Source organism: Eptesicus fuscus, chromosome 5 (genome assembly GCF_027574615.1).
Source record: "Eptesicus fuscus isolate TK198812 chromosome 5, DD_ASM_mEF_20220401, whole genome shotgun sequence".
Lineage (NCBI taxonomy): Eukaryota > Metazoa > Chordata > Mammalia > Chiroptera > Vespertilionidae > Eptesicus > Eptesicus fuscus.
Window position 1 is genome coordinate 106,405,790 of NC_072477.1, and position 26,286 is coordinate 106,432,075.

At 54.8% G+C, this 26,286-nt stretch overlaps 1 protein-coding gene across 1 annotated transcript; it reads right to left on the reverse strand.

Moving 5' to 3' along the window:
• Nucleotides 1–5,401: 5,401 nt before the first annotated feature.
• C5H15orf39 (chromosome 5 C15orf39 homolog) lies at nucleotides 5,402–15,225 on the reverse strand. Its single transcript, XM_054716689.1, is given in 5 exon segments — nucleotides 5,402–6,426; nucleotides 6,429–6,717; nucleotides 7,385–7,392; nucleotides 8,545–11,177; nucleotides 15,077–15,225. Coding segments are annotated over 4 exon segments (2,940 nt in total). The 5' UTR covers nucleotides 11,126–11,177; nucleotides 15,077–15,225; the 3' UTR covers nucleotides 5,402–6,364.
• Between the last annotated feature and the right edge of the window lie 11,061 nt (nucleotides 15,226–26,286).

Below are 26,286 nucleotides of genomic sequence, written 5' to 3' on the forward strand. Positions count from 1 at the left end.
TATTCCAGCGGCATCCCAAGAAGCACACTTCCACAGGCAACCAGTGGGGACACGGAAGACCCCCTACTGATAATACTTCTTTGAAGATTCTGGGCTGCCATGACCTAACACTGGATATGCTGAACACTGTAGGACAGATGAAAGGACCACATTCATTTCAGCTTAAAATAACTTGCATAGAGGGGTGGGAAAAGTCAGATGCCAATGAAGTACATTTTAAAAAGAGAAAATTATGATAAGACAGGAGTGAAAGCAAACAGAGAACATGCAGAAAGAAGTATGGCATTCCAAATTGCTACTATTAAAAAAACTTCCTCTTTTAGTGTATTACAAAATTCATCAGTTTTGTAATTACTGAACTTAACAGTTAAGCAACAAATTATGGGGGGAAATTAGGGCAAATTATATGTCGTTTTTATTTAATTAATTGATTTCAGAGAGGAAGGGAGAGGGAGAGGGAGAGAGAGATAGAAACATCAATGATGAGTGAGAACCATTAATCAGCTGCCTTCTGCATGCTCCACACTGGGGATCGAGCCCACAACCTGGGCATCTATCCTGACCAGGAATTGAACCATGACCTCCTGGTTCATAGGTCGACGCTCCATCACTAAGCCATGCTGGCTGGGCTATATGTAGTTTTACAAAACATATCTGCATTTAAATATTTCATGGGAAACCCACTTGGGCCCCCTCACTGCTAGAGGGAGTCTGTTTATCTCTCAATAAACTTTGCTTTTGCCTAACATTTTTTTTCATTAAAACCAACCTCTTGAGCCTGGCCGGTATGCCTCAGTGGGTGAGCGTCAAACTAAGAACCAGTATGTCATTGGTTCATTCCCAGTCAGGGCACATTCCTGGGTTGGGGGTGGGATCCTCAGTAGAGGGCGTGCAGGAGGCAGCCAAGAGATGTTTCTATCTATCCCTCACTCTCTAAAATAAAAAATATACTTAAAATAATAAAAAATAACTACTCTCTTGAGATTATACAAAGGAACTAAAATCAGATTATTTAGGCAGGGAAAGCTGGGAATGAATAACTAATGTAAGTTTCCTGCTACAGTAGAGCGGCCAAGAAAACCAGTAAATGGGTTGAGCACTGGAATATTTGCACATAGTAGTCATCCAACATTAATCCTGCAACTAACGGCTCTATCCAACCTTCCTCACATTCCTCCCGGCCTCTTACATGTCATCCTTTCAACCATGAGGCCCTCTGCTCTCCCCCAAAGAAAATAAATTGTGCAGGTGGTAAAATCGTCCTCACAAACTACTTGGCTCACACTTCTGCACCTTGGAATGAGCAGTCCCCAAGACGGGGAAAGGTTGCCCTGCCAGGGAAGTTACATGAAGTGGTCTTTCTCGAGGTCCAACTTGAGCTTGTAGCTCCGATGACAAAGATGCAGTGGAAAGTGTAGGGAGTGGCTGTAGGGTTAAGCCTCGGACTGACCTGTTGGCAAAGCCACAAACAAGTTCCAGCTTAGAGGGCACAGCCCTCTTAGCATAATTAAGCTTGACCTTATGAAGCTCCCTAGATCCTTCCTGGGTAGCTAATGGGCTGTGGGAGGTGCAGCAAGTGCTGCCAAAGCAAGTGAAACTCACAAGAGCATTGTAACTATGGTGACCACTACCTTGTTTACCTCTGGCTATAAAATAAAGGCTCAGCTTGCCGTCTGGATCTTTTCTCTGTGGCCTCAGCCAGGCACAGGAAGGTCCACCTAGACCCAGATTATTCTCTTTGTCTTTTCTACATCCTTCGCCGCCCTCCCTCAGGCTCGCCGAACCCTTGGCTGTGCTGGCACAGCATAGGGAAGGACATGGGTGGCCTCTGGAGAACAGCTGACGAAGCAGAGGATGCGAGCCCTTGAAGCAAGATCCACGGTGCCCCGGCACCTCAGGGAGGCCTGGTAATCATGAGTGGCCGCTTAAGGTCCTTCCAAGGGACTCAAGGGCTCAACACCTCCTTCCCAGGAGCCTACCTACCCCATTCTCACTTCCCCGAGATTTGGGGGCTACTAGGACAGAGGCAGGGGTCCTGGAGGCACAGTGACCAGGCCAGGCTAACGCTGGGGTGTCAGATGGGGTGGATGCCTCCACTGAGGCAGGAGCCTTTGGGGGAGCAGCGGCTGGAAGAGTCAGGGGTTGGTGTCCCCACAGAGATGGCAGTGTACCCGTCGAGCTCCCCATCTGCCTGCCAGCCCCGGTCCAGGCCATCCTGCCTCCGGACGAGGAGAAACAGGAGGTGCTCTGCAATGACTTTCTCTGCTCGGGGCCGAGGTTGGGCTGGGTGCTCCCCTTTGGGGGGGGGACTGAGGGAACTGCTCAGGACACGACCCAGAGAACAGAGGTCAGAAGCAGGGCCCCGTGCCCACAGGCTGTGGTGTGCCCACAGCTTCCCTCATCCCCACACTTACTGAAGAAGTACCCAGGCCTCAGGGGCATTAGACTGAGCTGGAAAGCTGCCCCATGGATAGAGACAACACTTGTCTTATCAGGGGGCTGCGGGGTCAGAAGAGGTAGTCAGGGAGGTCAGAGTTGGGCCCTGCTGATTCCTGAGGGAGTTGAGGGACACCCAGCCTACTCACCTCAACCCCTCGATGAGAACAAGGCAGGGCAGGAAGCGCCTGGAGGTTATCAAAGGAGCTGATAATCACCCGCAGACACAGCCCTGCGCTCCTCTTCTTTCTGGAGCTGTCTTCTCACTCATCTTTCAGGCCTAACTCCTGGCACAAAGCCTGCTGGTTGGGCCCCTCAACCTTTTGTACTGGGCCATGGTGCCAAGTGGGGCAGCCAAGAGGCAGGGCCTCACTCAAGCTGGATCCTTGAGCGCCACCCTCCTGATTAAATTAGGGCAAGAGACCCATAAGTTGCTTAGCAAGGTCACCTGAGGCAGAGAGCAAGCCCAGCCAGGGCAGGTCTGGGCGAGGCAATAGAGGTAGAGCTGGGCCAGGTGCAGACATTTCAGAGCCTTGAGGCCTGGTTCAAGTCTTGACACAGCCCCTTACTTGGTGTGAACAGCAGCAAGTTCCTGGACCTGTTTCCCCATCTGTAACCTAGTGGGGATGGTCCGTGTTGCTCAAAATATGGTCCCTAAACACCTCAGAAGCACTTAAGCAGTTTGATTAAAACCCAGATTCCTGGGCTCTGCCTAAGCTAGTTCTCGATGGGGCCCTGGAAACCATTTTCTGGGTTATTTTGTTTGAGAAGTCCTGCTTGGGTGCAACCCTGCCCAGAAGCCTTGGATGATCACAGGGGGAACTGTGGGGCCAGAGAGCCACATTCAACCAAGGCTGAGTGGGCCCTATTCCTTTACTTGAGGGGTGGGGTTACCAGCACACCTGGCTCCCTACACACACACCTTCCTTGCCCTCAGCTTAGACATTAACACTCTTACCAAAGAACGAACGGGCTTTGTGAAACTGAGCGCTGGTAGCAGCGCCACCCGCACACAGAAGTCTTGGGCAGCTCTGTTCCTGCCCCCCCTCGGGCTGGGGCTCCTCGCACAGTCATCTCTCCCCTCAGACTGGGGCTCCCAGGACAGTTTGCCATGGGGAGCAGCCACCTCTCCCCACCATATGCAGCTCCACACGACTCTCACCCAGGTTCTGCACCATTATGGTTCTCTAGGACAGCGGTCGGCAAACTCATTAGTCAACAGAGCCAATATCAACAGTACAAAGATTGAAATTTCTTTTGAGAGCCAAATTTTTTAAACGTAACCTTTTGCACTCGGATGTCGCGTGTGACTCGACATGATTAGCATTAGAATAAAGGAATCGAGAAAAAGCGAGTGCAAAGGGTTAAACTTCTAACGCCACTTCTTCAAAATAGACTTGCCCAGGCCGTGGTATTTTGTGGAAGAGCCACACTCAAGGGGCCAAAGAGCCGCATGTGGCTCACGAGCCGCAGTTTGCCGACCATGGCTCTAGGACACAGTGAATAGATGGGTGTGAGTGCTGAGCAGCCCTGCCTATGCAGAGGCCTCAGATCCTGCCTGGGAGCAGGGGCACGATAGGTGTGCAAAGTGTGAGGGAGGAAAAAGGAAAAGAGAAAGCTAAGAAATAGCCAAATCCAGCAAGGCCCTGGCAGTGAGTGAGATGGGTGAGGCTGTCCTTAGCCTGGGGATTCAGCAATTCCACTTGTCGAAATCCCTTTTCCTATGTAAGTAGCCACAATTCTCTCTCCACTTGTTTTCTGTAGCCAACGTGGTCTCCCCTCCCCCTCCACATTCTCCAGGTGCCAGGACTGAATGAGTTGATGTGCAATAAGCTGGACTTGGAACCATGTTTTCTACCCTCCCGTTGAGTTTCCTGTCCTTTCCCACACTCCTCTAAGCCTCGGTACGTGCTGTTCAACTCACACTGCACTTCACACCTTTTACCCACCTGGTCCTGCTGGTCTTCAAGGCCCAATGTAGGCAGCAACTCTTCTGGGGCCCATGACACCTTCTCATCCCGGCTAGCACACCCCTCCTGAGCTCCCACAGCATCCGCCCCCCGGTTGTCACTGTGGTGACCGGTGTTGGAGTTGCCCATCTCCCAGCCTGTCCATTACTGCCGCCGAGAGCTGCCGCTCCAAACCTCGGCCAGTGCCAGCTCTGGCTGTAGGGGCCACCATGCAGTGTGTGTACAGGAAGGAAGGGGTGACAGCTCAGTGTCACCCACAACGTTAGGGTCAGTCCTGGGCAGGTCTGACCAGCCCTACCGGCCTGGAATGGAAACATCCAGGAAGCCACCTCAGCAACTGAGAACCTCTGTGGAAATAGAGCCCACGAGTGTGAGAGGGGCCCTGGCTGGTGTTCTCAGTGGTCAGACCATCAGCCGGCACACTGGAGGGTAGAGGGTTCAATTACCAGTCAAGGGCACATAGCTGGGTTGCAGGTTCGATCCCTGCCCATCAGGCTCATGCGGGAAGCAACCCATGGAGGTGCCTCTCTTACACGGATGTTCTCTTCCCCCTCCCCCTCCCTTCCCCTCTAAAAAAAGTCAATGGAAAAAATACCCCCTGCGAGGGGAAAACAGGTGTGGGAGGGCTGTGCCTCAACAAGCGAAATCAGCAGCATGGGGAGCGGAGAACAGTTCTGTTCTGAGACCTTGGTGGGCACATCCTGGTCCTGAGGGATGTGTGCTGGGGTCTGGCGACCAGCATTTCTCACAGGACAGTGGACTACAGACCAGCAACCACCAAAACCCAGGAGGGTCTCAGGGGGCTTTCCCGAGCAGGGAAGTGGCTGCCCAGTGAGTTTGTGACAAGGACCCACGTGGCTAGAGCTAGCTGGGACCAGGTTGCTGGAGAGCCTTCTGGGCTGGGAGCAGGGACAGCGGCAGCCCTTCAGTGAAGGGCTAAGCACCTGGTGATGACACACTAAACCTACAACCCCCCACACACAGCCAGCCAGGTCCCAGATCCAAAACAACCCAAATGCTTTAATGTTCATGGCCTGCCTCCAGGGACCACAGCCTTAGTACCGGCCGTAATGAGGCCAAGGCCCCGCCTGCAGCCTCTGGGCTCAGGGAGGTAACCCACCGTCGGCCTGGCTGATGGGCTCCAGGTCCACCTCTTCAGAGATCTTCCCGGACTGAGCCTGCCCAGCCTGCCCCTTCTAGTCCCTGCAGCGGCCCGGCTTCTAGCAAACACACAGCTTCCTTGGGATAATGCACTGGGAGGTTGGTAGCTCAGGGAAGTCACTGGTGTCATTTAGGACAGGCCTGGGACCTCCCAGGGTAAGAGCAGCAGGCCCAGAACAAGGATGCCAGCCCAGGCTGTGTCCCCGCACCCCTGCAGCACAGAAGGGGAAGGGCAGGCTCCCTCAGGGAGTGACAGGCTGGGTTTTAGGGCCACACCCCAAACTCGGGGGCTGTAGCCCCAAGTGTTCCTGGGGGATGACTAGAAAGTATGGGCGTCATATACCCTGTATCACTCCAAGGTAACCAAGTTCTAGGACACAGTAAGACTTTCTGGAGGAAGGTTCTGTTTGCCGCAAACTCCAGGCACTGGCTGGGATCTGGGCCCCTGTCCTGTGGAGGGAGCAGAGCAAACCATAGCTGGTGTGTGTCAAGCATCCCCACACCTGTGAGGTAGGCTGCACTGTCCTGTTGTACAAATGCGTAAATACGGGTTCCAGAGAGGAAGTGACTTGCTCAGTGACACAGCAAGGAACAGAGGAGCCAGATCCGAGCCCAAGCTGGGGGAGCTCCCAAGCCCACACGTCCTTTCCAACAAAGGACCTCAAGCTAAAAGCTCAGGGACTCTCAGCCCAGCTTGGGGAGGAGGGCAGGGTAAGAACTAGACACTCCAAGGGCATGTCCCCTCCTGGCCTGCTGACTATCAGACAGTAGCTATCCAAACAGCACCAGCCACCGAGCTACAGGTCATGGCTCTGGCCACCCAGCAGCTGTGGGCAGGGCGAGGGCCGGGCAGCTCCTGGGCCTTGTGGCCCCACGTGGGAAGTGCCAGGCCAGTGAGCCAGGCAGTATGCAGCAGGCTTCGGCAGTGAGCCCTCACTGTGGGGCTGGTGCTGGCATGGGGGGCAGGTGAGGCGCAGGACCCGCCCCCAGCAGTTGCCTCTGCTTTCTCCCGGCCAGGAGTCGGTTGCTTCCTCCCCGGCTTCCTGGCCTTGGGGATGGGTGATTTCTGAGCCAGGCACAGGCTCTCTGGCTCATCTCTGGCCATGATGGCTTCTGAGGAGGGCACAAATCCAGCCTCAGTATCAGTCACCTGGAAAATAAACACACAGTCATGCTACAGACACTAACACCCTCATGTCCTATCTTCTGGCCTCCAAAGCCATCTAGACTAGTGATTCCTGTGTCCCAGGCCAGGACAGCCCCAGCAGGGCCAAAGAGATCATGACGCTTCTTCCCTGCACGTGCCGCTGGCCAGACCGTTAAGCCAAGGGCGTGCTTCTCCCCAGGTAACGCCAGAGCTCCACCTGATGAGAGCACGCCTCAGAGCTGTTTGGGTGCAAGGACAAGAGGACAGGGGCCTGACAGAGGGCTGGGCCGCACAGAGTGCCATCACTGTTCTGCCACCCTGCCACCAGAGCTCAGGGGGACTGCCCTGAAAACAATGCCCAGAGGGAAGGGGTGAAGGGAGCAGCAGAGGGCATGGAGGGGGCTCCTGACCAACAGCACGCCTGCTTGAAGAGAGGCTGCCAGGGGAGCATTGCCGTAAGGACACCACAGAAGACCGGCACCCCAAAGATGGGGGGAAGGACCCCAAGTTCAGGGAAGGCATGGGGACAGGGGCACTAACATCTAGCTAACCACAGGAGACTGGGCCGCAGCCATTCTCTCACCAGGTGCCACTCCTGCACACCAGTCAGGGCAAGAGGCGACTGTGGAGTGGCCAAGCCCAGCTCTCCAGCCGGCAGCCCAGGAAAAACAAACCCGCCTCTGGGCCCCAGACAGCCCGACTGCAGGATGCCGACACCCTCCCGCTCTGTCTGAATAGAAAGCTCCACTGACATCCTTTGTGCTCCATTAGCCCCAAGGCCCCAGATTCCTAAGTGCTCAGGGGCCAAGCTCCACATCTGCCCCTATTGCCTCAGTCCCTTCTCCACCGACCTGGAGCCTGGACCAGGTAAGAGACTAGGGCAAGGCTGCCAGGACAGGGAGGGGGCAGGAAACAGTTGTAAGGAGACACAGCTCACATCGAGGCTTGGTGGTGAGAAGGCAGGAGAGCGAGGAGACAGCAGGCCTCGATGCCAGAACTCCTGGAGTAGGAGAGGCAACAGACACCACTGGGCACCGCCACCAAAGTCGTGGCAGAAGTGAGTACACACCATGTGACATGCAGAAGTCCCCAAGGGTGAGGTCTAGCTACCTGAACTGATCAGATAACGCTCCAGAGTGAAGAGAGCACGCTGGTGGGCAGTGTGCATACGTTAATTGGGCAAAGCAAACTGCAAAACAAGGTTCCAACTTACTGGGACACTTCCATGAATGCACACACCTGGGAAGCCTGAAACTGTACATTCGGAAGACCACAGTATGGGGGGCGGTGAGATCCCTGCTGGGCTTCAGGAATGAGGCACTGGGTGAGTGAAGGTGCTGTTCCACGTGTGAAATGAGCTTAGGAGAAAGCTCGTGAGTGTGGCTTGGGAGGAGTTAAGGGTCAGAGGGTCACCAGGTACAGAAGTCCAGCATGCAGCGGCTTATTTGGGGATGGAGCTCAGAAGAGGGGAGGCTGGGCGGGAAAGACCTCAGATAACAAATAGGGCCTGGGCAGAGCTCCAGAGAAGCCTGCAGTAAAGGCAGGGAAGGCACAGCAGAGGGGTGGACCCAGAGGGGCACAGTACCAGGATGGCCAAGAAAGCATTTCCATGCAGAGTAATTGGTGTGTTCAGAGGCTTACAAAGGAGCCTATGAAGGCTCTCATTGACGCTGGGGATGAAGAATGGGGGTGGGAGGGTCACAGAGCCCACCCTGGAAGACTAGCCACCCCCTGTGGCCCAGGAATCCCCAAGCCCCCGGCTGTGAGCGCCCACACACCTGCCACTCGTGCACACAGCTCCGGTGGCGATCGGGGCTGCCCCGTGCTCACCCAGCTGGCGGCGTACACAGTCGCGCCACTGCAGACCCAGCAGGTCAGGGTAGATGTCAGGCAGCTGGCGCAGCGCCAGCAACTTCAGCATGCGGGAGGTGCAGCCGCGCAGGGCCCGCTCCCGCAGCGCCCTCTCCTCCGACAGCGTGGTGGGCCGCAGCTCCACGCGGTGCTCCTGCAGCACGTGGTCCACAGAGGCGGCCGGCAGCCCCGGGAAGAGCCGCTCCTTCACCAGGTGGATGGGCACGAAGATGGCGCCGGCCCGCACCACGTGGGGGAAGGGGCACTGCTGCGTGCACACAAAGCGCTGCAGCTGGGAGAGCAGCTTGCCCAACAGCCCCTGCACAGCCTGCCCGTCCTGCCATGCCGCCCGGCCCCAAGGCCCAGCCATCTCAAGCCATTCACGCAGCTTCTCGGGTGGGGAGTGGGCCACTGAGCCCGAGATGGCATCACACAGGGACTCATGCAGTCCTGCAAAGTGCTGCTCTGGGGAATCCGCCGAGACAGGGGTGGTAGCTGGAGTCGGGGCCCGAGCTGGAGCAGGGGATGGAGACAGAGTAGGTGCTGGGCTGACCACGGATACGCCTGGAAGGCTGGGCAGTGCCAGGTCAAAGCAGGCCACAGGCAAGGGCTGTTTGAGCATCTGTAGCCCAGTGGGCACAGATGTAGGGGTGGGGACAGGCTGGTCAGAGGCAGGGCCTGAGGTGGGCACGGATGGGACCATGGCTGCAGACAAGGGTGCTGGCCGGAGGATCTTGAATTTTCGGAACATGAAGGCCACGGAACTGTGGAAGTTGGTTTTCGGGGTGGTCTCTGAGGTCGTGGACACCCCGGGGAGCTTGGCGTGCACCCCAGGACTAGGGACCTTGACAGGAAGAGACTCTGTCATGGGCTTCTTCACACTCAAGTCCAGAGCTACTTCTTCCCTAAGTGGGCAATGCACCCCCAAAGGGGCCTCCTGGGTGGACAAGGTTCCCCTGGAGTCTCTGTCATGGCTGTCCCGGGGGGCGGGGTCAGGCTCAGGTGCAGCCTCAGGTGTCTGCACATCCAGATAGTCCCGGTAGGGGGCCAGGCTGAAGACATTGTCGATAATGGGCATGGGTGGAGAGCCAGGGGGCCGCGAGTCCTGGTTCTGTGGACGAGATCGGTGCTCCTGGCCACAGGGTGGGAGAGCTGGTGGGGTGCGGGGGTCTGGACTATCTCCGATAACAATGGGGGCCCCAGGGCGCTCACTGAGCTGCTCTTTCCTGCAGCTGGGCAGCCATGTGGTCTCCTCAGCTTCCCGCGCCGGCTTCTCCACAGGCTTCACAGGCTCCGGGCACGGCCGACTGGCAGGCAAAGGCTGGCACGTTCGCTGGAAGGCACCGGGCTGTGGCATAGCCTGAACACTGCTCTGGGAAGGCAATGTCCCTCTGAGCCCCGGGGATGCTCCATAGAAAGAGAGGTCATCCCGTGCGTAAGGAAAGCCCAGTGGCTGGGAGGCAAAGTCCAGTGGGCACCGTGGAGTGAGAGGTGGCTCCAGCTTGAGGCCTGGTGAGGGGACTGGGAGGGGGACAGAGGGGTAGGGATACATGTCCGGCCCCACGGGGGGCATACAGGGCGCCTGGGCTGCCTGCTGCCTCAGGTAGGGGCTATTCAGCCCACCAGTGAGGTACCCAACTCCCTTGTGGGCTCCCAGAGGCTGCGATGGGGGCACTGAGCTGTAGCTGCTCTGCTTCTCTGGATAGTGACAGGCTGGAGGGCAAGACAGAGGCTGTGGAGGGTGGGGCAGCGGGTAGGGGGAGGGCGCTGTATCCTGATAAGCTGAGCCCAGGGGCTGAGCCAGCTGGGTCCAAGGATTGGGGGGTCCCTCGGACAATCCCTGCTTGAGGTCCCCAGAGTAAGAACCTGCATACTTGGAGGCTAAGAAGCCTGTGCTGTGGCTGGTCTGAGAGTTGTCCAGGAATGCCTGGTGAGGGGAAAAGCTCCCCGGGGAGTCTTTGCCAGATCCCCCAACTGGCACCCCACGTAAGAAGGTACTATCCAGGGACTGGCCTTTGCCAGGAGCCAGAGCCAGAGAACAATGTGGGCTGGCTGGGGGTAACAGGGCCCCAGTCACCAGAGTCCAGTCAACATCCAGTGGCCTCTTGGCTGCTCCGTCCCGCAGGCAAGTTGAGAGCCCGTAGCACAGAGGGCTGCGGTAGACGGGTTTGGGCGCTGCCAGGGGTGGGCCCGAGTAGGAAGGAGGCTGGGGACCAAAGGGCAGGAGCTCAACAGGGCCAGGGTCCTGCCCCTTCTCGGAGCTTCCTGCTGGTGGGCGATAGAGCAGGCAGCTGGTCAACAGGTTGTCTTCTCGAAGTGGGGGTCCCGCTACGCTGGAAGGATACAAGGGTGGGTATGGGGTCCAGGATGCCATCTGTCCAGACCCTGCTTGGGGAACACCCCCCACGGAGCAGGAGAAGTAGGCACCCTTGTAATTGCAGGGCTCCTGGTCAGCAGCAGAGGGGCCCAAGCTGTGCCCGGGGCCTGAGGTGACCTCTAGCCGGGGCAGCTTGCTGTACACCACAGGCCCCAGGCTGCCCTGTGGCCGCTTCTCCGCCATCGCTGTGAAAAGGCTTCAAGCCCTCCAGGGCCCCAGCTACTCAACTGCTGACCTGGGGGGAGAGAGAGAGAGAGAGAGAGGCATGGATCATCAGAAGAACAGGCTACCGGCAAGTAATAGAGGGTGGTGCTCTCACTGGCTCACTGCCACACCTAAGAGCTGGGCACTCAGCAGATGTGCAGTACAGACTCTATGCGTGAATGAACGCCTGAGCCATCTGGTGCAGAGGTTTGCGACTTTGTATTTTAGGCTGCAGAAGCCTTCCTTAATGAATTCTTGTGCAGCAGCTCCCACCTCCACTCTAGGAGCCCCTCTGTTTCACTTTCCTCCACAGGGTCCCCAAGGCCCCTCCCTTAGGCTTCCAGCCTCTACAGGGCAGTCTGAGGATCACTGTGTTGGCTAAGCCTCTCCCTCACATACAGATAAGGAGACCCATTCAAACCCCACATAACTAATGAAAGAGATTGGGGGGAGAGGCGGGCTTCTGACCTCCCACGCCAAGCTTTTATTCCAAGATCCACAGTGATCTCAAGATGCCCACTGCGGCCAAGATATGGAATTGGGCACTGTCTACAAATTCAGATTTCCCGTGACACTCTTTAATCTGTTTCAGTAGAGGGCTCTATATGCAAAGCAGCCCCCATACACCGAAGCAGCCAGAAACAAAAAATGAGGCAGACGAGTCTAGCTTGTCAGTTAATAAAGTTAATAGTGAGCTTCTGTACAGAAACACAGTCCTGTATGGCGTCAAGATCAAACAGATCCCACACCGTCCACCCACCCAGACCACGTGCTATGTCTCCTCAGCAGTGGGAATGTGTGGTAGTCAAAGGGATCAGGTGCAGAGATAATATTGAGAGAGAACTACTGAAGATCCTGTGATCAGCCCAGAGCTGCGCGTACATATTCCAGAGCTAACCCAGGGAAAGTGGAGGGGGTCAGGGGTCCAGTCCACTCAGATGTCAAAATGGCCGATTACCTTTAAGATGGAGTTCCACACAAGATCGGAACTGCCAATCTTTTTTTTTTTTTAATATTTTATTGATTTTTTACAGAGAGGAAGGGAGCGGGATAGAGAGTTAGAAACATCGATGAGAGAGAAACATCGATCAGCTGCCTCCTGCACACCCCCTACTGGGGATGTGCCCGCAACCAAGATACATGCCCTGGACTGGAATCGAACCCGGGACCCTTGAGTCCGCAGGCCGACGCTCTGTCCACTGAGCCAAACTGGTTTCGGCAAGAACTGCCAATCTTATAAAAAAAAATGGCAAAGTCAGGCCTGGAACCCAGGTCCCTAGGCCCACAGCGACACGTACTGCGCTTTGTTCTGGAGGTTGGTCCCTCAGGAGGTGACCAGGTGCATTACTTTGTGCAAGCCACACCCCTCCCGCCCCAGCCCCACCAAGGCTGTCCTGCAGATGGTGCTGTGGCACCAGCAGGAAGGCCCCAAAATTGCAGGGGAAGAGAGCCCGTGTCCACCACCACAGCACCAGGACAAGGAGGTGGGGAGGTGGGAGGGTATGAATGCCCAGGCAGGGGGCCTCCAGAGGCCACACAGTGCTAGTTGGCAACTACCCCGATTGTACTGATATTAAAACTGTGTGCCACCTTTGAATGTTGACCTTTGAACCTGGAGGTCACGGCTCTTCCGGTCAGGCACATGTCTGGGTTGCCAATTAATAATTTTCTCTCATCGCTGATGTTTCTCTCTCTCTCCCCTCTCCCTTCCTCTCTGAAATCAATAAAAATATATTTAAAAAAACAAACAAACAAACTATGTGCCAGAGAAAGACTAAGGCCCTGGAGTAAAGCCAAGCAAAGGCTGGGATCCAGATTCAGAGGGGTCAAGCATGGTTTCCCAAAGGCCGTAGGCACTCAGTAACCCATGAGAGGTCATGAGGTCAGTCTGCTAGGGCCACCTGGACCTGTCTCCACCTCCCCCTCCCCCCCCCCCCGCGCCCTGTTCTCCAAAACCCTCAGGTGGCTTAGAAAAATGGAATCAGCTCAATCTTGCACCGGGCATCACAGGTTTTCATCACCAACAAGCAGAGAACAGCACCCTCTTCTCCCTTCTGACTGGTAGCCAATGGCAGCCACAGGCTGAGTTCGACCAGCATATTCTGGGGACAGGAAAAGTCAAAAGTAGAATGGGGACAAGCGCCCACTCCCATCCCAGGGCAACGGCACCAAAGAAGCCAGGTGGCACTCTCAGAAAGCTGGTTCATCTCTTGGCCAGAAACTGACACCGCAGCCGGCCTCGGGAAGGGCGGCTCAGAGAAGACAGGATGGGGCATCAGGACCACGGTACCAATAGCAGTGCCCGATACCAGGGACCTGCATCCCAGGGCAATGCAGCTTTGCAAGAAAGCGTTGTACAGCTGCGGGGTACTGAGCCTCGCCTCTGCCCTCGGGAGCTCTGGGTTAATTAAGTGCTGGCTCCGTCTCACCTTCTCCACATGCTCCTTGGGGCCTCCTCCATACCCACTCCCAGGAGCCCTTCTTTCCTGGGCTCTGCCCACTGTGCGCCCTTTGCCCTGGAGACTTCCTGAGAGACCCCCTAGGGACCCAGCCAAGAGATGTGAGGCCACCCTGTTTAGGAGAGAGGGGTCTCCGGGGAGCCATCAGAGGATTACGAAGGGTATGAAGGTGACCCTACCTCCTGCCAGTAGGAGATGGAGAGCCCAGGATAGCGAAATCACTCTCCACTCAAGACAGTCGTCTCCTTCCCTGACACGCACATACTGAAGAAGCAAGCAATTGCTTGGAGGAAGGGGGGACCCCAGGGAGTGGGGTCACATCACCCTTTGGGCCACCACACTGTTTGGTGGCTCAAGGTGAAGCTGGGCTGGAGGATCAACTCAGCAAAGGCTCAGGGAAGAGTCTAGAAGAGCCCACCAGGGCCATTTCGGCCCTAGGCAGCAGAGAAGGCAGCTCCATTCCCCCTTCCATCTCTAGTTCCCTGGATGGGCGCTGGCAAAGGTCAGGAAGGAAAGAGTGCTCCTGCCCAGGTGTGGCCGGGGTCCGGACAGTCTCAGGACCGAAGAGGGCCTCCTCCCCTGTTCCCATACCTCCCCCGGCGGAGGCGCCGGGACCCTGCTGTCCCTAGAACCGAACCTGGGCAGTCCAGGCTCCAGCGGAGGAAGAAGGGTCACGGGATCGGCCTCCGCCCGCTTTCTTCTACCTGCCCTGCCCGGAACTCTGGTGCCCGGGGCCCTCGGCCGGCCTGGCTTTGTGGCTTCCGGCGGCGCTGGGGCGCACGTGTGCTCCCGGAGGCTGGCGGATACACGGGCTGCCGTCACACGTGCAAACCCTGCCTGCAAGTACGTGCATGGCCCACGTCTGCACACACGCCTCTGCAGAACGGCGTCTCTCTCGCTCGGGCCCCGCACCCGTGTCCAGCCCCGCGGACAGACACCCAGAGACCAGCGGGACATCCGCAGCAGGGGGTGGCCGGCCCAAGAACCCGGGCAGCCACCGCCTCGGGATGAACCCGCCAGCCTGGGCTGCGGCCAGCGGGTGAGTCAACCCGAGCGAGGAAACCACAGGGCCATCCTGTCCCGGCAGGGTGCGTCCTGGGCCCCGCGGCGCCTCAGCGCCCGACGCCCACCAGGCCCAAGCCCTCCTTCCCCCCCGGCTCCTCCCGGACCGTCCACGAGCCAGGCCCCGCGGGAGGCCCGAGGGCTCGGCCCGCGCTCCTCGCCGGCCCCGCGCGGGGCCCCGCCAGAGCTCCAGGCGCTGCCAAGGCCGGGGCGGGTCGGAGCGGCGGCGCCGCCAGCCCGCCCGCCGGGGGCCGGGGCCGCCGGGAGCCGGAGCACCTCGCTCAGCCCCGCGCTCCGTTCCCGGGCGGGCCGGTAGGGGCGCCCTGGGGCAGCGCCGCCCACCCCTTCTCCACGCGCTTCCCGCAAACTCGGCCCAAGTTTCCGCGCCGGCCGAGCGGCGGGCTCCTACCTGCAGGGCGTCAAGCGGCCCGATCCTGCCGCCCCGGGCCGCGGCCGCATCCTCAGCGCCGCCGGGGCCGTGCGCTCTGGCCCCGCTGGGCCCTGCGCGGGGACTCGCGGGAAGCTCCGAGCCGGAGCCAACTTCCCCGCGGCCGCTCGCGCCGCTGCCGGGCGCCGTCTGCGGTCCCGGGCGGGGCGGGCTGGAGGCGGAGCGGGGGCGGGACGGCTAGTGCAGTTGGGGCAGAGCTTCCCGGAGCCTGCGCTCCCCTGGGCCCGGGGTGTGCGGGACCTGGTGGTACAGCCCTGGGGCCGCCGCGCTGTGCAGGGTCTGCACCCACCGCACTACGCGAACGGTGCCGGTCGCGCCGACCACACGCCTCCGTTCAGCCACTGCATTAGATCATTCATTCACTAATCTAAATGATTCATTCATTTCTAGCTAAGTGGCCTTGTGCATGCCACTTGCCCTTGTTGAGCTTCAGTTTCCTTATTTTAGTACAACTGGAACTGTATCATAGTGGTGGTGGTGTAAGGCTTAGGAGAGGTTGTATTAAACTATCTGGCACACAGTAGGTCCTCTGGCTCCCTTGACCAGTACTAACGACATTCAGGAGCTGGAGAAGGGCTCCTGCGTGCGTCTCAGTGCAGCCAGTGAGGACAAATTCCAGGCAGATGTATCTCGGCTCCTGTTAGGGCACCACAGGGGTGGGGAGTGTTTCTTAGGGGCCTGAATGGGTCCCTCGGAACGTTTTTGGCAAATCTCCCTCAATAGGACTGGCCTAAGCTGAGCATGTCTAGCCTGGGAGGTGGGGTGGGGTGAGCATTCCCAGCCAGGAATGGTAGTTGCTGAGAGAGGGGCTAGGGGGGGTGGAAGAGCTGTCCCCATTTGCCCAACTCTTTGAGCCTCCTGATTTGGGCTGAGAAGCCCCGTGGTGCTGTACCTTCTCTGGAGAAATCTGTGAGTTCCCGGGCGGTCCAAGAACTGGGCACAGGTTTGTGAAGTGGAGGAGGCTGGGTACCGGTGCACATGCCAAAGGTCAAAGCAAGTTCGTGGGGTAAAACCATCCAGGCCACCTGCTCAGATCCCACAGGTCACGGCTGCCTGAGTCAGAAGGCAGCGCAGGCCCGAGGCCCCAGGTAGTCTGGAAGCTGCTGGAGCGACTGGAGCTAAGGCGGAGGCACTGGCCACCGCAGGTAGGAATAGAAGAGGAAGAGGAGGTCATCTGGAAGGAGGGGAGAGTGCATCACTTAGTTGAGAGCTAGAGGGTGCTTAGAAAGTCTGGAGAGGTCTGGGGAGCAGAGACCCAGAGGTAGCTGGGGCTTTATTAAGGCCACACAACAGACTAAGCACCTTTCTACTGTCACACGTTAGCACCAGGAAAGCACACCTGTGTGCTGACAGCTAGGGGTCATGGCCAAGCCTCAGGCCACAGGCTGTTTGTTCTGCCCGGCTCGTGCTCCTCACCGATTCTGCCTCCCCCACCTCCCCCCGCGTGCCACTCCTGGCCCCACCTTTGCCTTTGCTATTTGGGGCATGGGAAGAGGGCAGTGTTCTCAACCCTTAGGTCTAGGACTCTCAGGCTTTGTGCTCAGGTGGCCTGGTGCTTCTGTCCAGTCTCTCTGAGCCTGAGTGAGACCCACAAAGGCCAGGATAAGCCTGACGAGACTCACCCCCACCCAGTCTTAATTCAGGGATACTCACAAAGGCAGCTCACTTAGTCAGTGCCTCGTCCATTCCATTCCTTTTCGGCATTGCTTAAACATGTTGGAATATAAAAGAAAGGATATAGGGTGGGGGACTTGGCGGCCACTCTGAAGGGAGAGGGAGAGAGACATAGAAACTTCAATGATGAGAGAGAATCACTGATCGGCTGCCTCCTGCACGCCCCACACTGGGGATTGAGCCCATAACCCCGGCATATGCCCTGACCAAGAATCGAACCATGACCTCCTGATTCATAGGTCAATGCTCAACCACTGAGCCACACTAGCCGGGCAGGAGCCACTTTATAACTGTAAGCCTCAACTTCCTGACCTGCAAAATGGGAACCATGATATCTGCCTCATAGACCAAGGTGAGAGTCAAACAGTGTCAGTGTGGGAAGCTGCTTATGGACTGTAAAAAGCTCTGTCGAGGGTCAGCCGGCTGTCAGATCCTGAAGACCCTGACTTGCCCTTTTCTTCTCTCCCCCAAGGGTCCGGCATGGAACCGATGGAGAGAGGTGGCTGTGAAGCCTTTGCTGGAGGAAGGGAAGTAACGGACACAATGGCTGTCCTGGGAGCCCCCACGTGTTCACTAGGCAGTGGTCTTGAAGAGGAGAAATTGTATTGGAAGGAACAGTCTGTCCTGATGTGGGCTTCCTGGGCAGAGTCAACAAAGAAAAGTACCATAGAAAAGTCTGGAAAGGAGGTTTCACACTCACCCTCCTACATACACACACACATACACACACAGCACATCAACCAGGTATGCGTAGTCTCCACAGGCCACACTCCTTGACCACCCCACCCCAGACACAGATTACTGCTGGCTCCCTGGGAAGGCAGGTAACAGGTCAGTTCCCCAAACCTCAGCTTGTTACTATGGCCACACCTGCTATGTACAAAACCCTTTCCTTCCTTGGAGGAGCTCCTTCTCACCCCAGAGGAAGGAGACATGTCACTGGCAGGCACCCTACCGGCGGAGAAACAGAAAAGTGTGGCACCTTTCCCCAAGACACACAGCAGTGCTCTCTCTCCCCAGGCCCTTCAGGCCTAGCTGTAGACATTGCCTCCTCCACGAAGGCCTCCTGGACTGCTATTACAGCACTCTCTGCCCTCTGCTTCCGAATCCCTCCCCTACTCCACCCAACAGAGGGCTACTTCAGTGTTGGTGGGTGGGCCAGGCCAGGAGCCCCTACTTGGAGCATGGTCCTGTGTCAGTCACTTGATAAACATTCGGTTCAATTAATTCTTACAGCAACCATATGAGGCAGAAGTTTGAAAACATGCAGACTGAGGTGTGACCTACTGATCTGTGTGACCTTAGGCAAGCCCCTTTACCTCACGTCTCAGTTTGCTGCTCCAATGTGCATAATTAGAACATGTCCCAGGACTTGTGTGGATCCAACGAGTTCACAGCTTTCTTAATAGTAAGCCCTTTAGAGGAGCAGGGGTGAAGCAGCTAGCCCCATAACCAAAAAATGGAGGAGCTTGGATTTTCCCCAAACCCTTCTAAGAAAAGGTTCAGGCACGGCTGGTGGTCAGGATCCCTCTGCTATCCAAGCATGCAGAACCCGAGTGTTGAGCTATAGCAGTAGCCAGTAGCCTGGGCTCAGAGCATCTGGGTTGAATAGGATCTGGGGGTGGGACAGGTCATGGGATCTGATCAGAGTAAGGTGAGCTACTTCCAAAATTGTGCTGGCAATTCTGCAGGGAAGGCTGGGGACACAGTAACCTGTTGCCTTGCCATGGTAAGCAAGGAGTGGGTAGCCTCTCAAACTCTGAAGGAACCCCAACCCACCTCTAGAGGAAATCAGTCTCTTAGAGGGGGACCCCAAAGACAGAGAAAGGGGGAGAGGCCTCTCTGGAGGCCTCACAGTCTGTGCTTTGACTACCAGTCTACTGGCCAAAAAAAAGGCCCCACAATCACAATGAACAGCCAGTGAAGGCTGACTGTCCTTTCCATCTTTACCCCCACCAAATGCTGAGGACCCCAGGCTTTGTGCTGGCAATGAGAGGGACCCAGGGGCTGTTTCCCAGTGCAGTGAGAGAGGCAGAGGGAAAACAGCCCAGGGCACTCACCCTCCTACATACACATATACATACACACACTGTACTGTGATGTGTGCTTGTGTGGGAACGGGGCTGCTGGAGAAGCCCGAGGAATAGGGAGGGACTGAGCCTTCAGTCAGGAGAGGGGCTCCCATTCTGGCTGTGCCAGAGCCCAGCCCTGGGGTATCTAGCTTGGGACTGAAAGTTAAACCGAAACCAAAAGTGTCCACATGTCCTGTCACTGCCAGAGTCAATAAGTAGAGACAAAGTTGAATCTTCGGCTTGGCGATCCAAGAGCGTGGTAGGTATAGCGCCCTGAAAAACGGCTCTGACGTCTTGTCTCAAGCCGGCCATTTGATAGGGTGAGAGGGTGGGAGAGAATCTAACACCATGTGAGCTCCCAGGGTCTGTTTTCTATCATTGTGCTCCTAATGATTAGCCCCCAGACTTCTGTCTCCTTTCCAGTGTGTCCTGTCCTTGATCTGTTCTCAAAATGTATCTTCTTTCTGAGTGATGGAGCCACCTGGACTTCAAGGTCGACTTATCTTTACAACTCTGTTTTTCTTCTTCAGCATGTCCTCCACAGGTTCCCGGGATCTGTAAGAAAATCTCTCATCTACAGTTAGTGTAGTGAATAGCTATTAATCAACCATATCCTGTTCTTGTGGCGTGCCCTTCCCCTATCAGAGCAGTGGCAAACATTCCCTCCCCACCTGCAGAGGGGATTTCCAGTATCGGACCCCGTTGGCTCCCTGGTGCCCCACTCTGGCCTCCGCTAGCCTCCCTATTGCCACTGCCGCCCCCAGAGCCAGCCACGCTTCCTTACTGGGTCACAGCTCCATGCGGGGAATATGCTCTCCTTCAGCCTTAGCAGCTTGTCCCACTCTTTGCTAATTTCTGTTGGCCTTCAAGCCTCGGCTTAGGTCCCTTCCTCCACAAAGCCTTCCAAAGCTCCAGGCTGTGTTTAGTCACCTTTTCTGAGGCCTCAAGGCATTCCGAGCTCATCTCCTGGCTAAAATTGCCTAACTACAAGCCTGCTCCCTGCTAGACTACGGAGGGATCTCCTCCAGCACACGGCCTGGTACAGGGCTGAGTCAGGCCAAGGTTATGGAGAGCAGGGTAGGTCCATGGTGAAGGAGGACTCTGTACTTCTGAAAGGAAAGAAAGGCAGAGAGCCCTCCCCAGACCCAGTGGTGAGGACCTGAAAGGAGCCTCAGTTTCCCGAAGCTCCTGCACTCAGCCTCTCAGGACCTACAGCACTCAAACTCAAATTAGCGACAGCCTGCTGCCAGCCCCCATTTCAACACGGGAAAACTGAGGCCTCGGCCGGGACAGCCACGTGCCAGGGTCTGGGCCAGGCTGACCTCCTCAAGGCCGTCCAGCCTGTACACTGGCTTCCTTTTTTTTTTTTTTTTAATCCTCAGCCGAGGATATTTTTTCCATTGATTTTTAGAGAGAGTGGAAGGGAGAGACAGAGAGAAATGTTGATGTGAGAGAGACACATCGATTGGTTGCTTCCCGCATGTGCTCCCCCCTCACCAGCCCCCAACCAGGCGGGGAGCCTGTAACCGAGGTATGTGCCCTTGACCAAAATCGAACCTGGGACCCTTCAGTCTGCAGGCCGATGCTCTATCCATCGAGCCAAAGTGACTAGGGCCCAGCTTCCTTTAAAAAAATTTTTTTTAGAGAGAAAAAGATCAATTTGTTGTTCTACGTATTTATACAATCATTGGTTGCTTCTTGTGTGTGCCCTGACTGGGGATTGAACCCACAACCTTGACATATCAGGACAACACTCTTAACTGACTGAGCTACCTGGCCAGGGTCAGCTTTCCCCTTGTTCTGACACTGCCTCTCCCGCCCCACCCCAACCCCCAGACCTAGGGTGGAAAAACACCTGGCTGAGCTCCACCTGCATGCCTCATACTGCCTGCAAACCCTACCTTGGGGATCCCCAGCAGGCGGCTCTCCCCTACTCTGGGCCTGGACTTCTGCCAGCCGCCCTAATCACCTCCTTTCCTTTTCCCATCCAGGGCCTCTCTCCGGGAGCTCCTGCCAGCCTCCGTGCCCTGGGCCAGCAGCCCAGCTCTTCTCAGGACGGTGGTTGAGGCCTGGGCAGCCACAACCCTGACCCCGCTCAGCGCCCACCTTGCTTCAGTTGGCCTTTGGCCTCTGCTAGGAATTACCTCCCCCTAGCTCCCCAGTTCAAAGGTCTCGGGGGGGGGGGGGGCCTGCTAATCCAGCTCCTCCTATCCCAGCCTCTTCCCCCAGTACCAGAGCACCCGCCCCGCCTACCATGGGCAGGTGAGGTGAGCTGTCCACAGGACCTTCCTAAGGCCTGTTGGGCCGTGGGATCTGGGCCAGGTGGTTGGTGCTGGCCCCTTGTTAGTAGCCCACTCGGGTCTCCACACTTAGGGCTGATTACCAGGCAACAGTATCAGAGGGCTCAGCTCCGGCTTGGGGCTGACACAGCAGCTGCTGATGAGGGGGGAGGCACGCAGCCAGGCCAGCTGAGGCCAGGGCCATGATAGGAGGCGTCATGCTCCCAGGAGGGATGGGGGTGGGGGCCCCCTCAGCTCTGCAGCTTCAGATATTCCTTGTCATTATCTCAGCTTAGACTTACAGCCCTGCCTTAGGAAAGGGGTCTCCAGGATCCTCCACACAAACACCCACACTCAGAGCCCTCAGGTTTCAGGGAGGCTGAGTGGAAGCAGAGGGACACTTTCCCCTTTAGGGGTTGGGGCTGTGGCTCTAATGCCTTCCTGACCTCCACCCTGTGGCCTGAGATGCAGACCGTGAGGAATCAGGTTCCCAGTGGTCAGGGCTTAGGCTTTGGGTCTAAATCCTGCTCTGCCCCTCAGTGGCTGTGTGGCCTGGACGTGCCGCTGGCTGTCTGAGTCTGGGCTGCCTCACCTGCAGAATGGGATGCGATCCCTCTTCTGTAAAGGGGTGCACAGTATAGAGAGGGCTTGGTAAATAGAAAAGAAAATTACAAGAAAAAGAAATTATAAAAATTACAAAATAAAGTAAGAGAGAGAGGAAGGAAGGTAGGGAGGGAGGGAGGGAGGGAGGGAGGGAGGGAGGGAGGGAGGGAGGGAGGGAGGAAGGAAGGAAGGAGACCCACAGGTTGAGAACCGCTAGCAGGGTCACCTAAGACCATCGGAAAACACAGATATTTACATTACGATTCATTAACAGTAGCAAAATTACAGTTATGAAGTAGCAACGAAAATAATGTTATGGCTGGGGGTCACCACAACATGAGGAGCTGTATTAAAGGGTCGCGGCATTAGGAAGGTTGAGAACCACTGGGTTAGGGCTTGATGTTGTTGTTTTTTAAATTTAACACTCACAGCCTTTACCATGTACGGGCACTGTTTTCAATACTTTATGAATATTAACGTGTTTAATTTATTCAATCCATTTAATGGATTAAGTCGCTTAATCTATTTATTTTATTAATCCACTTAATGGGTTATAAGGCAATGCTAAGGCGGACCCAGGGAGCTGTGGTGGGCCAGAGGCCCAGGTACTCCGCGCTCCCATGCTGGGGTGGCCTCGGCTGTGCCTGGGTTGGATACCTGTCCTGCCTCCTGCCACAAAGCTAGCCTGCGCTGGGGTAGCCATGGGCAGGTCAGAGTTTTGGGAAGAGCAGTGATGGCTAATTAAAACTTCAACTCAGGAGGCCCTCTTGGGGCAGGGATTGCTTCAGTCCGTTCTCTTGGGGAGAGCCCCTAATTGGACCTTTGGGCTGTAGTAATGATGCAAGCTTAACAAGCAGAGGATAACAGGCAAGGAGGGAGGGAAAATGGGGAAGGAAACAGGTGGCAAAAAAAATAACTCCCCTCCCATTGTGAGGGTAGTGACTTGGGAGTCCCTAGATTGTCACTTAATTGCTGTGTGACTTTGGATTAGTTCCTTGGCTTCTCTGAGCCTCCATTTCCTCATTGAAAAGTGGAAATAATAAAAACTCCAGCCTTGGAGGGTTGCTGTGAAAAGGTATGCATGAGCCTGGACAGTGTGGCCCAGTGGTTGAGTGTCGACCCAGGAACCAAGAGGTCATGGTTTGATTCCTGGTCAGGGCACATGCCCAGGTTGTGGGCTCAATCCCCAGTAAGGGGCATACAAAAGGCAGCTGATCAGTGATTCTCTCATCACTGATGTTTCTATCTCTCTTCCCCTCTCCTTTCCTCTCTCTCTAAAAATAAATAAAAACATATATATATATATATATATATATATATATATATATATATATATATTTAAGTATGCATGAAAAATACCTAGCACAATTCCTGGCTCAGAAGTAGGGATTCATGCCTGGCTGGTGTGGCTCAGTGGTTGAGCATTGGCCCAGGAACCAAGAGGTCATGGTTTGATTCCTGGTCAGGGCACATGCCTGGGTTATGGGCTGGATCCCCAGTAGGGGGCGTGCAGGAGGCAGCTAATCAATGATTCTCTCTCATCATTGATGTTTCTATCTCTCCCTCTCTGAAATAAATAAAAACATATTTTAAAAAAGAAGTAGGGATTCATAAAACTGGAACAATTATTACCATGTTTTTAAGCCAGTGTCACTACCAAAGGTTTTTCATGCCGTAAGCTATGTAGTTCTGAGAGTATTTTAGGAGGGAGGAGAGTGGGGACAGCATTCAGTTGAGGGAAGTGTTTAGCCTCCCAGCGTTCTTTCCTGATGACCTGGGTCTGGGTCCTGGGCCCATGAGCCATGTGAAGGAGCAGGAGTAGGGGAGGTGGTCAGGCAGAGGTCACAGAGCAGTCCGGGATGCAGATAGAACCAGAGTCCGCAGGGTAGAGGAGACCTAACTAGTCAGAAAGGGGCAGGGGGGGGAAAAAGACAAAAAGAGAAAGGAGCAGAGATGCTTGGTGGGGGAACAGCCTAAATGAAGTCCTGGAGATCAGAGAGTGCAGAGTGCACTCAGAAGCCACAGGCAGCCAATGGGGCTAGAATTGGGGTGGGCCAATGTCAGTGACAGCCACCCTCTAGATTGCTGAGGCCTGGGGTCTGGATTTAGGTGGCTGAAGTCCCTCCCTAGCTACAGAGTGGGCTGTGAAGAGGGGAACAGAGTAAGGGAAGAGGGTGCTACCTATTTGTGGTTGCAGCAAAGGGGAACTCACTAACTCTCCTGCCCCCTGTCTGGGGGTTAGTCTCATCCCCGCTCTCATCACAGAGCACAAGCCTATCTCCCTGGGCTCTCCAGCCCCTGTGGGAGGTGACATAGGCCTGTTCTCAGAGGCACAGGGTCCAGGACAAGGTCCTGACTATGGCTGGCATGGGTGCGCCCCAGCTTAGTGATGTCACCTCTGTTCTCACAGGTTTATCTGGGCTGCAGCGGGCCTGGAGCCCCGGACAGGTCGGTGGGCCTCCTCCCTCCCTGGTACTCCTTCAGAGCAGAGCACTCTGCCTCCCGAGCACTCTTGAGTACCTCCTACAAGTGTGGCCTCAGAACACAAGTCCTTCAGGGCCAGCATCAAGGTGTGGAGGAGACCAGGATGCTTTTTTTTTTAAGTTAAGAATGCTTCCTTTATTACATAAAACCAACACAGCTACTTCTAAGTCCGATAGTCTCTATATTGTTCATAGTATTGTGCCTCTGATGTTAAAGACAATCACTTCCAAGTGTCATCAGGGAGTAGTTTTCTGTGGATGTCATCATTTGCCATATCTGCTCCCCATTTCACATACAGTTGGCAAACGGCTCTAGGAAATTAAGAATTTCTCCCAAGCCCCAGAATAAACATACACCGAACGTTCTTCAACACCTTATTGTACCAGAAGTAACAAAGTTCTGAATGAGGAACAATTCAATATATCACAGATGTCCCAGCTTATCAATATACTTTTTATCATTTTCATTAACAAAGTGGATTGCAATGGAGCCCTAATTTGCATTATAATTGGTTGTTACAAGATATTGCACATTTTCCTGAGGACACATATGAATTCTCAAGATGCAAGGTCACTCTCAGAACAGTCTCCCATCTAGTTAGTGGAGAGCTCACCAGAGGTTCAAGAAGTTGCTTCCTGTACTCCCAACTACGTGCTTGAAATAGTGCTTTGCAAGATCAGAGCTGATTATAAATGCACACAATTCTGAGATCGTCTTTATTACACATCTGGTAGGATTAAAAGACTGTCTGACTTAATCTTACTGTAGTTAGTATATTAGTGTTATTACATGTTTTGAGAATTATTTTCCATTGTTCAGTTTAGCTCAAGAGAATAATTTTATAACCAGATTATGACCAATTCTCTAAGCTAAAGAAACAGAGTAATTGCTGAGGTTAACAAAGATACAATAATTCTCTTCATAGGCCCTTGTATTGTTTTGTGAACTGCATTATTAAAAATCATGAGCTTTGCCCTGGCTAGTTTGGCTCAGTGGATAGAGCATTGGTCTGCAGACTGAATGGTCCTGGGTTCAATTCCAGTCAAGGGCACATCGAGTTATTGGCTCAATCCCTGGTGGGGGGTGTGCAGGAGACAGCGAATCAATGATTCTCTCTCATTGATGTTTCTGTCATTGATGTTTCTATCTCTCCCTCTCTGAAATCAATTAAAAATGTATTTTTAAAAATCATGAGGTTAGCAAAAATCTTTACATCCAACTTATCAAAACAGGCCTTTGGTCAATAAGAATTTCATTTCACACCACTAAAACTTTAGATTTTAGATTTATTTAGGGCTATTTGCACATGTGTATAGAATATTTAGTTTACTCTAACAGATGACAAGATAGCTCCCCCTCAGTGAGACTCTAAACATATTTGCTTTACTTATATAGCAAGAGGATAACATTAAACACGGAAGCTTTTTATTTGTGGTACTGAACAATGATCTGTTATGTGGAATTGAGGTGCAGAATCTCCCCCTGTGGGTCCTTGCCAGACGAAGTTTGAAGAATAAACTCTCAGATTAAAAGATTTTAAATAAAAATGTGGAAGTTTATTGGAAGCATATACAAACTCCTTCCTCGGCAGGGGTCTCAAAGGGAACCCCCAGGGGAGGGGTCCCTAAATGGGAAAAGCCTGGGAGTGCTCTCTCTCTCTCTATGGGAAAAATCAATCTAAAAAAAAATAAAAAAATCTTCTGAGCCTCTTTGTCTCTGGGTTTATAAAGGCTGTAGATCTTTGTCTGAACATGACCCTTTCTAATTGGACCCTTCCTTAATTTAGGACCCCTGTGCTTTCCTCATTGGTCACTCTGCTACATAGTATCAGTTTCAAAGTCCAAAGCCCACGTGGTATCCCCTTCTTTCTCTCCCCTTATCTTGTGACATTCCTCTATCCTCTGTGAAGTATGTTTCCCCCTTTCCAGTATTTTGTGACTTTTCTCTATCCTCTGTGAAAGTAAGATACGCATTGGAGCCCATCACATATGTGCATTCATCTCCCATGAACTCCCTTTTCCTAAAACTGCCTGTCCTGTCTCTAAAATTCCTTTCAGAT